Source organism: Rhinolophus sinicus, chromosome 15 (genome assembly GCF_057876585.1).
Source record: "Rhinolophus sinicus isolate RSI-liver-muscle chromosome 15, RSI-T2T, whole genome shotgun sequence".
Taxonomy (NCBI): Eukaryota; Metazoa; Chordata; class Mammalia; order Chiroptera; family Rhinolophidae; genus Rhinolophus; species Rhinolophus sinicus.
In genome coordinates this window covers 31398801-31410876 of record NC_142515.1, presented here as the reverse complement: position 1 = coordinate 31410876, position 12076 = coordinate 31398801, and the positions used below count along the sequence as shown (strand labels likewise).

At 36.6% G+C, this 12076-nt stretch overlaps 1 protein-coding gene across 7 annotated transcripts in view; it reads left to right on the top strand.

The window, feature by feature from the left end:
- KIF20B (kinesin family member 20B) overlaps positions 1–2544 on the top strand; it is a 63776-nt gene extending 61232 nt beyond the window's left edge. For all 7 annotated transcript variants that reach the window (XM_088791964.1, XM_088791962.1, XM_074339400.2 and 4 more), the window contains 2 exons: positions 1022–1164; positions 2300–2544. In XM_088791964.1, coding sequence (XP_088648090.1) covers positions 1022–1164; positions 2300–2377 — 221 coding nt within the window. In that variant the 3' untranslated portion in view covers positions 2378–2544. The remainder of the gene's footprint in view (positions 1–1021; positions 1165–2299) is intronic.
- The last annotated feature ends 9532 nt before the right edge of the window (positions 2545–12076 follow it).

The following is a 12076-nucleotide window of genomic DNA, read 5'->3' as shown; positions in this document are numbered from 1 at the left end:
TGTCATCCTGAAAAATCATGCTGGGTCTGATTTTCCGGTTAGGTCTTATTTTCGGGAAAACACTGTAGGGAAAAGTGGGTATAGGAGTTGGTGCTTTCTCAGGTTTAGCTTCTTGGTTAGTCTATTGTTGTAAGTGCTTAAAGGCTTGAGTGTTAACCTGTTTCCCCCGAAAATAGCTGATTGTCCGGCTAGATCTTATTTTCAAAGGAAACACGGTACTTCATTTTGACTTGTGTTAATTGGCTATTCTGACATCTGGCAGCTCAGCTCAGAAGCTCAGATCAGCTCTTGATGAGTAGACCCTCAACTTAGCATATGTCCTTAAATGTTTTTTGTATTTTAAAAAATGTAGTTGATAATCTATGTATATGGATTTTCTATCCTGGAATTTTTCCAAATAGAAATGTTTTCTATTAAAATGTGTGTGTCGGAAAAAATAAAACAAATGTACAAAGTAAGAAATTAAAAAATTCTATTCCACTTCCCAGAAGCAATCAACTATTAACGATTTGTGCTCTTTTAGTGTGTGTGCGCGCGTGTGTGTGTATTTGTGTTGACTATAGGTAAAGGGCTCACAGTTACAGACTACCTTTACTTACTATTAATTGTGGCATCTTTACATGTCAGTACTAAACTAGATCTACCATTCTATTTTTATTGCTGCCCAGTTCACTAGGTATGTATCCTGCTCTTTTGCTTAACATAGCATAAGCCTCTTTTAAGTCATTAATGATGCCTGAGTTTTACTGGTGATACTATAATTTACCAAATCTTTTCATTATTTTGAACATTAGTGAAATGATATTTTATTTATTTGCCTTTTTTTTTCTCTTAACCATCTATTCATGTGTTTATTAGGCATTTAATTTTTTTTCTTTGTGAATTGTTTATTCATGTCCTTTCACCATTTATAAATTACAGTGCTTTTTAGTTTGGTATGTTTTTTCTTTATTAAGGATTTTATACCTTGGCAGTTAGAAATTATTTATTTCAGGATTTAATGTTTGTTTTTTTTTCATAGCAAAGAAGATAATTGAAACGATGAGCTCTTCAAAGCCCTCAAATGTAGACGTAATTAAAGAAAATGTAACTCGACCAAAGCGGGCCAAACGGAAATTATACACAAATGAAATTTCATCTCCTATTGATATATCTGGCCAAGTGGTAAGCTACTGTTTTAGTTTTCTTAAAAGTAAAACTGTTCATGTTCTTTTTAATTCTGAAGTACTCATAACAATTTGAATTTTATAATAGTTTGAATTTTTCTACGTTAGACCAAATCTCTTAAAACATGCTTTAAATGTTATATTTTTGGTATCAGATGGGTTGATTTCATAGTAATTAAATACAAATGCTACATTAATGCATACGAATGTCATGCATTTACATTTATAATCTCATTAGAGGAATTTTAATTCCATCGATAGAATTATCACTATTTAGTAATTTATTTGCTTCTAACATCTATTTTTGTTTTTATCACAAGAGTTGTACAAATCTGTGCCTAAGTGTGTCTGGTAAAAATATAGAATTGACATTCAATCATTTCCTCCCACTTTTCCTCTAAGCCTTCCAGGTTCTATTAAGAAAAAACTAGTTTGTCACCCTGATTCTATGACTCATTCTCCTCACTCAGAACAGGCTGTGCTATTACAGGGAAAGTTCTAATTTTCTATCATGCTTACATTTGCCTAGTGGATGAAAGTGAAAATAGAAAAGTGATTAAAGGAAAAGCCTTGAACAGGAAGTGGCCAAGAAAAATCAGGGGAGAGTCCTTTTACAACAGTAGCTATTAGATGTAAGATAGACACTTAAAGGCAAGTGTAAAGCATAAGGGTCAATTAGGACATGCTGTTGGAACTACGATTGTCTTGGTCACTTTTCACCATCTGTCTGATTAGTACATAATTTCCTCCCTTGGCTGAAATTCTTTCTTGTTTAATTGCAATATAATGCTCTTTCTGTTTTCTAAGTTATATGCTTGTTGCTGCAAAAGCTCATTTCTTAAAAATGATGAGTCACATGTCTCTGAGTATTTCAGTAATTATTTCAAGCTATATATGTCCTGAATTTAATAAAGAATGTAAATTATTTTAATTATAGAATTATGTAGTATTCAAAGAATCTTTTACAAAATCTATTATTTTAGGCATGCTTTTTTTGGTAGAAGATAATATACCTATCGTCCAAGAAGACAAAAAATATGTATCTGTTATTTCAATATTAAGCACATTACATATCTCACTAATTATAAATAACATTTTTATTTATTTAAAAATTGTGAAATTGTTAATTTCAGATTTTAATGGACCATAAAGTAAGGGAAAGTGATCATCAGATTCTCAAACGACGACTTCGAACTAAAACAGCCAAATAAATCACCATGGAGAATATCTTAATATAAATTTTATATTCATAATCATTGTAACTTGCATCCTGCCTTTAAAGATAATTGTATATATGATGGTATTAAATCCCTTTGTATATACATTGCTATTTTATACATAGTATAATTTTAATTCAATAAAGAAAATAATAAATTTACTTGTCTACTTTTCTAAGGCTTTTTAATAATAGCTTCTTTTCAAACTGTATGTATTTTCCTATATCCCATGCCTGGGAAAGATGGTATTATTTTCGTTTGTTTTTCTATGCATAGATGCCATAGGTCAGAGAATTGGTTTACTTATATTTAACAATGTCTTATGAGTTGTTTTTACTCTTCTGTTAGGAAATACAACTGATTTTCACAAATCTGGATTATAGCTAAGATCCAGGGATTAAGTGTGTACAGATCTGTTGCCAAAATATGTACAGTAGTCCCACCTTAATTGTGGTTTTGCTTTCCTTGGTTTCAGTTACTAAGGTCAACTGCGGTCTGAAAATATTAAGTCAAAAGTTTCAGAAATAAACAATTCATTAAGTTGTAAATTGTGAACCATTCTGAGTAGCATCACACAATCTCCATGGTCTGGCTTTGTCCGCCCTCCATCCCAAATCGTCCTACCTGGCTGTGAATCATCCCTTTATCCATCGTATTCAAACTGTATATGCTCCCTGCCCCCATAATCACTTAGTAGCCACCTTGGTTATCAGATCAGCTGTTGCAGAATCACAGTTTATGTTCAAATAACCCTTGTTTTACTTAATAATGGCTCCAAAGTGCAAGAATTGTGATGCTGGCAATTCAGATATGCCAAATAGAAGCTGTAAAGTGCTTTCTTTGTTTAAAGGTGAAAGTCTTGACTGAATAAAGAAAGAAAAAAGTATGCTGAGGTTGTTAAGATCTAGGGTAAGAAGGACTCTTCTATTGAAATTATGAAAAAGGAATTGCTAGTTCTGCCGTCACACCTCAAACTGCAAAAGTTTCAGCCACAATGTGTGGTAAGTGCCTGGTTAAGATGGAAACAACATTAAATTTGTGTGTTGAAGACACGAACAGAAAAACCATAATTACTTTTGCACCAACCTGATACCTAAAGCCTTAGTGGTTTCATTGGGTTTTAGTATTGTTTACTTTATTATAATGATGACCCTAAGTCAGGAGGAAAAGTTACCTTTGGTATCTTGTTTAGGAGACACTGAATACCATGTTTAGGGAAAATTTCCATCAAAATAGGTAATCAAAACATAACCTCTTTAACCACTAAAATGTTTTTATGCTACTTGGTTTTGTTATGCTAAAAATATATAGTTGATCCTTGTTATTCATAGTCTGTATTTGCACATTTGCTTACTTGCCAAAATTTATTTGTAACCCAAAATCATTACCCTAGGCACTTTTGTAGTCATTTTCAGACATGCACAGAGTGACAAAAATATTGAGTGGCCAACATGCATATTCTCAGCTAAGGCTGAACATGGTGACACTCCCTTTTTGTTTCAGCTCTCAGATTGTAAACAAGTGTCCACATCCCTGAATATAGACTGAAATCCACACCTCAACAAGATCTGCGCTGGAGACAGTTTGCCAAGTTAGAAGGGTTTGAGAAACACCTTGGGCTTCCACAGATACATACTAACAAAGCATAAAACCAAGCACACATAAGTTGAAAGTAGTAATCAAAATGCCCACTGGCGTAAAAATTAACACTTTTCAGAGGAAGATACAATACAGATTCTCTACCTGTTTTATAATGTGTGATATGCAGTCAAAATTAGTACGTATAGAAAGAAACAGCAGAAGAGTACCATGTTAAAAAAAAAAAAAAGATTAATAAACGATGTTACATGGCCCAAATGTTGAATTTTGCAAAAACTTTTTAAAGTGGCTATTAAGTGCATGTTCAAGGATTTAAAAGAAATGTCTTCTCGATGAGTAGAGAATCTACATAGGGAATCAGCAGAGAAATGGAACATTGCAAAGAAAATCAAATGGAATTGTTACAACAGAAAAGTAGAATAACAAAAATCTGGATACATTTAACAGCAGATAAGAGATGATGTCAGAAGAAAGTGAACTTAAAATGGATCAATTTAAATATAATCTGAAGAAAAGAAAGATTAAGGAAAGAATAGAGCCCCAGGGACATATGAAACAATATCAGATGGACTAGCACACATGTAATTGGAGGTCGAGAAAGATAAAAGAATGAAAATAGGGTAGAAAAAATATATTTGAAGAAATAATGGCCAACTATTTTACCTATTTTACAAGTTTTATGAAGAAAGATTAAAGCTGTGTAAATCCAATTAAAATAAACCAAAGAAAACTACACCTACGAAGATAACCTACTGAAAACCAACAATAAAGAATGATTTGAAAGCAGAAAAGTTAGGAAAATCTTGAGAACACATTGCAAACAAGCTGCTTACTGGGAGAAAATATTGCAGTACATAAATCAGACAAAGGACTTAATATATAAGAAACTCAAAATTGTAATGAGAACACAGCCATCCCCATAAAAATTTGGTAAAGAATGTTATGTTTCAGTACAGAAGATATAGGCAGTGGTCAGTATACATATGAAAAGATACTCAAGGTCATTAGTTATCATGGGAAGGCACATAAAAGCCACAAGTAGAGGCAAAACTATAGTGAAAGAATGTTCTGGTTGCCCTAATCTACCTATCAAGTTGTGCTTCACCTCCCAGCTGCCTGGCTTCCCTAATCATCTACACCACTTGGGAGCAAGATAAAAGCACGTTAGCTATTTGAACTCAGCTTACAACCGCCACTGCAGGTATAATTGTTATGACTGTAGTTTGATCAAGATGGGCATTTTTTCCCCCTTCCCTTCTATATATTTTGTAAAATATAGAGCTTATCAATATATCTGCTTTGGCAAAATCCCAAACGGTGACCAGACTGGGCACTAGACTGGAATTTTACTAATTTGGTTTTTCAGAGCTCTTCGTTTATTATAGGTGACCAGTACCTTTGGACCAGTATTTGAATTTCACATACACTACAAAGTCCGTAGTTTCTTAAAACATGGAACTCGTTAAGGAAATTTAGGCTTTCCTTAGACCTATTTCATGGCCATATGGGCTAAACTAATGTAAATGGGAGCCTTCATTTTGGCTTTCTGAACCTAAGGCTTGAGCTAGCATAGCCTAATCTAATTAATGGTAACACAAAAATTATTTCCTTTTGGCCATAATTAGCAAAAAGTTTGGTCAGTTTGGTCTCTTGGTTCTAAAGCTCACTTTTTATTTTCTCTATACCTTCCATGTGTATCAACAAATCCATGTAAAATAGCAAGTGGGCTTCATGGTGACTCGGTATGATTAGGTTCTCTGTACAATCTAAATGCAGATACGTCATTTCTGTTCAGTTTGTACACCAATTTAGCAATATAATGAGTGATGTTCGCTAGTCCTATAAAACCTAGTGCAGATACGCCAGTGGCCTAAGCAAGTGTGTCGTTCAAGAATGCAATTTATATACTACTACTTAACTCCCTGTATTTATCACTCCATATATCATGTATTTTGGGACTCTCCTTAATCTTAGATGACCATTTAAAAAACGTATTTGGCAGTGAATAACCATGAATAACCATTTACAACATCAAATGTCGTGAGATAAAATAAGTACATAGCTTACTGAAGGCCAAAGTTAAAACTAATTTGAAATTTTTAATAGAAAACAAATGAGATTTCGAATGTTTTCTCAAAAAAACATCATTTGGGAATTTTATGAAAAGATACATGTCATTGATTCAGTAGGCCAGGGGTCTATTTATTAGACCACAGCCATGCCCTTTGCTTAAGTGTTATCTGTAGCTGCATTTGTGCTATGAAGAGTTGAATGGTTGTAACAGAGACCCGGTGGTTGCAAAGACTAAATTACTTACCATCTGGCCCTATACAGGAAAAAGTCAGGACTTGCATAGCTATGCCAGCGGCACTGGTGTCCTTTTCAATAACTAAATTTTATACCAATAATCTATGTGTCATGATGAAAACTGAGCCGCTATTAGTGGGAATTATTTTTAGAAGCTGTTTATAAAGATAGTGACCAGTTTGAACCTATTTATCTTCATTTGAATATCTTCTATAAAAAAGTGATAAATAAATGTAACTTTCATGCTACATGTATAATAAGAGCTTCTATAATTGTATATATGCCTTTGATGTATATTCCTCAAGATTATCAACTGTGCTCGACAAGTGCATATTAAATAAGTCTCTAAGCAGTTGAGAAAAGCAGATCTTGGCAAAGTAAGTTTTTAAAAAATGTTTTTAAAAAACTTTATTTGTAAATAACTTCAAAATTACAGAGATGTTAAAAGAATAAAAATATTACATGGAATACTAATAATCTTTACCCAGATTCCTCTATTCTCTTTTTAGATTTATTGAGGTATAATTGACAAAATTGTAAGATATTTAAAAGGTACAAAATGATAATTTGATACATGTATACATTGTAAAAAGACTTTCCCTCCACCCCATCAAGTTAACACATCCATCACCTCACATATTTGCCTTTTTTGTGTGTGAGAAAATTTATGTTCTAGCAAATTTCAATTATACAATATGGTGTTATTCAGCAAAGGAAATTTTAATAAGATGAAGGGTAAAGCGGGATCTTAGTGGACACCTAAAATACTCTAGGGCTCTGTGTTCTTAGATGAACTGACACCGGTGGGAAGAAGAAATACCCACCTTAATAGGTTCATCAGAGAATTAAATGAGAAAATATGTAACTGGTCTGTAAACATATAAATCAAAATCAGGTTGAAACTACTTGACAGTTTTGCCCAGGGACAAGGCTGATTCTGTGTGTGATTGAGAGAGAGAGAGGTGGGGGGGGGGGGGGGGGGAGAGGAGAGGAGAGGAGAGAATGAGAAGTCTACAGGAAGTGATTTAGATTTCTTATATTCTTAGCAACTCCTTAATGATCTCCCCTTTGGAAGTTGTAAAAGGGCCTCTGGAAGGTTATAGAATTTACCCGCTTAGCTTTGTTTCCTTTATGGCAATCTTGGAAGAATCATTGTCCAGTATTCATTGAATAAGAGTTTCTGACTAAGTGGTTCTTAGCCCTAATTGCACATTAAAATTAAGCTACAGGTATTAAAGTACTGATTGATGCCTGGTCCTATTGAAGACCTGATTGAATTAGTCTGGGGAGAGGCCTGAGTACTGGGGTTGTTTATGAGGACCAGTGGTGAAACTCAGTGCCTCCAGGTCTGAGAACTGCTGTGGCTGAGATAAGGTTGTCCACCAGATGGAGACAAAGCACTTCTCCGTGAAAAAGGCTCCTCACAAAACCGGTTCTGACTTCATAGCTGCAGTAACTCCAATTTATGTAATGTACCAAGCAGGGCAAACACGTGGGAAGATAGGTAAAATTATCTTTGGTACTGTTGCTTGCCAACCAAAGATATTCTTGCCACCACTGGGGAAAATTCCAGGAACTAATTTAAAAAATAATGCGGCTAAAAATATATCTGATTCACCCAATTACCTGAACTAGCATCTAGAAATATTTTCAATCCTTTTCCTAGCTCACTTTGATAAAATAGACCATATAGAAAAGAAGGGTTATGTCTTCATATAGAGTGGAAGATTCTGACGTAAGATCACTCCAAGAACTATGCAAACAGAAATCAACATCAGCCCAAGTAAGTTAGCTTAAGATACGCTCTCAAGATTTTTCGAAACACGCAGATATAATAATGTGACTTAGATTTATTTTTTTTAGTGTAAAGTACTTGATTGGCAGCTCTCCACTTTCATTTCTCCCACCTCTTGCCCAGCTCTGTCACAGAAGCTGTAAAAGCTGCAAACTTGACCTCTGTCCCCTTGTAGCTGGAGATGATCAATGAAGTGTAGGGAACAAACCATTGGAGAGGGCTTCCCTTCCAGAATGAAATGACAGAAAAACAAAACAGAACCAAAAAAAACTTTCCCCCACTCCCCTTCTCCCATCTTCTGGGGGACATGAAACTTGTAGGTGAAGCAACCATCACTGTCCATGAGATGACAGTGTGAGGACAAAGCCAGTATAACTATGGACGGCAGAGAGGGCAGTCAGGAGGATCCTGCATCTTGACGGGTCCCTCGGACAGCTACTTCACCATTCAGGGACTGCCTATCTCTTAACATTTTCGCTGTGACGTTCATCTATAGTTGAATGAGATTTCCCTGCCACTGACTGTGGCATTCGACTTTACCCCACCAGCTCAGTGTTCCAGAAAGGAAGTGTAGGAAAGCAGACGTACATTTTTCTGTATTTTTGTGTTTTTCAAGAATGAATAACAATAGGGAATTCTTATACTTTAATCAATTGATTTTGATAAAATGTAGCACCTATTAACTGTATTTACTGAAAAATATAAAAACTGTAATTATTTTCTGTCGATTTTTGACACATTTTGGAGAAGAAACTTGAAATCAATTAACGCAGTGAAAAGGTTAACTCGTTATGGGGGGGGAAAGGCTTCCTGTGTTTTGAATCTAAATTTAGTCCTAACTGATCCATCACTGAAAAGTTATTATGTTGGCACATAGACATAAACATATTTATCATATTGACCTTAGAGATTCTTTTCTAGTTATTGTTTTTTAAAATGTTGTAGTTAAATAACAAAATCCTGTGGGCTTTAAACAAAATTAGGAATTTAGAAGCTCGACTATCTTTTTAGGTTGTTATTTCTAAAAAGCATTTATTAAGTGTTTAATTGTAAATATAAGGCAATCTACCAATCATTCCTGTCCTAACCACGTTTCCCAAGCCAAAATGCATAGTTTGACGTATCACCTGGTTATAGGGTGAGTACTTTCAACAGAACGGTGCAAGAAAAAGCCAGGATGTCCCATCACCCTACCTGACACAGCCCGTGATTCCACCTGGGTACACACCAGGTCAAAGCACACACCCTGCTAGGGCCAGATGCACAGACCCTGAATATAAGCAGTAAACCCAGTAGCAATAGACAGCAGCGTTTATATCAACACAGGCCTGACTTGATCTTAAGGGTAGAGGACACACAAAGGGATCTCATTGGAAAAAGAACTGGGAAAGGGTAAGATTTCTACATTTTGATTAAGCAGAGCGACTATCTGCAATGTAATAGCTAGGATATTCAGGATAATTGCTATTCTGTAGGCTCGCAAAGATTTCGTGGAAGATGATTTCACAGAATTCCGGGGCTGTTTAAAGGACTCGGGAGAACTGAGTTGGCAAAATGGGGGGAAGATATGATTGGCGTATAATGCCTCCTTGGCAAGGTCATAAAGGCATAGCTGGGCCCTCTCTTGAGCACAGCATAGAAATGTGTCTCCTGGAGTCATGTCATATGCCAGCTCTGTGAGCAGCCCAGGGGACAGTGACAGTGGACTTGTAGCAGGCAAAGGTAATTGACTAGGAAGTAGGAGGAAGTTTAAGTCCCTTTAGGTGTTGAACTCCATTAGGGCTGTCCTGATGCCCCCTCACTGTCATGATTTTATCACATGCTGGTAACTCTCAAATCTTTATTTCCAAACCTAACCTCTCCCCGGGTTTCCGACTCATTTCCAGCTGCCTCCTGGTTATCTTCACCTGGGGATTTGCACAGCCATTTCAAAACCACCATAACTTGCTCAAGTGTCTTTTCTTTCTGTATATTCCCTTCCTTCATTCTGAATTTTTTGGCAACTATGTATTTATTTTATTATTCAGGTATAGTTGACAAATAATATTGTAAGGTATTTAAAGTGTACAATGTGATGATTTGATACACGTATACACTGACAGGCTTCCTGCCATCAAATTAATGAACACGTCCATCACCTCACATATTTACCATTTTTTTTTCAATATAGTGTTATCAACCATAGTCACCATGTTATACATTAGCACCTCAGACCTTGTTTATTTTATAACTTAACATTTGTGTACTGTTCCCAGCTTCTCCCTATAACTTCAATCCCCCAACTCCCTGGCAACTACTTTTCTGCTCTCTCTCTTTCTAGTTCAATCTTTTTTTAAAAAAAAAAATCCAGATATATGTGATACTATGCAGTATTTGGTATTTGTCTTTCTCTTTGACAACTATTTATTGATGCTGCCTCTATCACTTACTATGCTGGTGCTGATGAGACAGGATTCGCGACACCAGGCCTGGTTCTCCCAACTGCGTTTTCAGTCTGGAGGGGCCGAAGGCCATTACACAAGCAAGCCCACAAATAGTGACGTATTTCAATCTGTGATGATGAAGAATGGACACAGGTGCTATCTGAGAGTCAACATGGGAACTTGTCTAATTAGGCAGAATATTACCTACCTGGTCACCCAAATTAGAAAACTGAGCGTCACCCTTTCTTTTCCTTCTCTTACCATTGAAGGGAACCAAAGTTTTGCCACCCTGAAGCTGCCTTTTAGGATATCGATTTTAAGCTGTTTATTACAAAACAAGACTCAGAGGAACTTTCGGTCCTCCCTCCTTTCCTACCCAAGAGATTCAGACAGAAAAACCTGCTTCAGGAAGGAAATCTTAGGATGCTGCCTTAGCCTAACTTGAATTAATATGGTAAGTGGGGGTGTCGGGGTTTGATTCAGGCAGGTGCCTGTTAGCTAGGTACCCCACGTCACACTGGTTCTGAGTTGCCTGGCAAGAATTTGCCCGCCATGTGTGTTTCCTCCTCTTCACCTACATGTAAATTGCCCATTCTCACTTCTGAAATCTAAGACCTCATTTCCACCTTTTCTCCTTTGTCCAAAAGTAGTATATACCCAATGTTGTCTCACTGGTTTTGGAATTTTCATGCTTATGTGAATTCCCCATGTGCATGTATTGAAATTTGATTTTCTCCTGTCAGTCTGTCTCTGTCAATTTGATTATTAGCCCAGCTAGAAGAACTGAAAAGCTGGGGAGAAAGTATTAATTTTTTTTAGCTCCCATACCATTTATATACAACCAACTACCAAATCTTGCCTATTGGACCTCCTAGATATTTTTCAAGCCCATCTCCTCTTTCTCTTCCTCCTTACCCTAATTGAGACTGTCCTTATCATCTACAAGGACCATGTGTTACTCTTCGATGCCAGGATTTTTACACTTTCCACCTTGCCCATCATTCCACCCTGGATCACTTTCTGTACTGCCTCTAGACAGCTTTATCCAAAACCTATATCTGACCATGTTACTTTCCTGCCTAAAGCTGTTCCAGTGTTTTTCCATTTTATTTTATTTTTTTAAAGATTTTATTGGGGAAGGGGAACAGGACTTTATTGGGGAACAGTGTTTGCTTCCAGGCCTTTTTTTCCAAGTCAAGTTGTTGTCCTTTCAGTCTTAGTTGTGGAGGGCGCAGCTCAGCTCCAGGTCCAGTTGCCATTGCTAGTTGCAGGGGGCGCAGCCCACCATCCCTTGCGGGACTCGAGGAATTGAACCGGCAATCTTGTGGTTGAGAGCCCACTGGCCCATGGGGGAATCGAACTGGCAGCCTTCGGAGTTAGGAGCACGGAGCTCCAACCATCTGAGCCACCGGGCCGGCCCCTAGCTCAGATTTTTAACCTCATTGTCATTTTTGTTCCCGTTGAACTTTACACTTGAGCAACACCAAGCTATTCATAGTTCCTTGAGCACACCATTGCGTCTCATGCCTCTGAGCCGGTGAGCATGCTGTCCCACCTCTATGGTTCCAC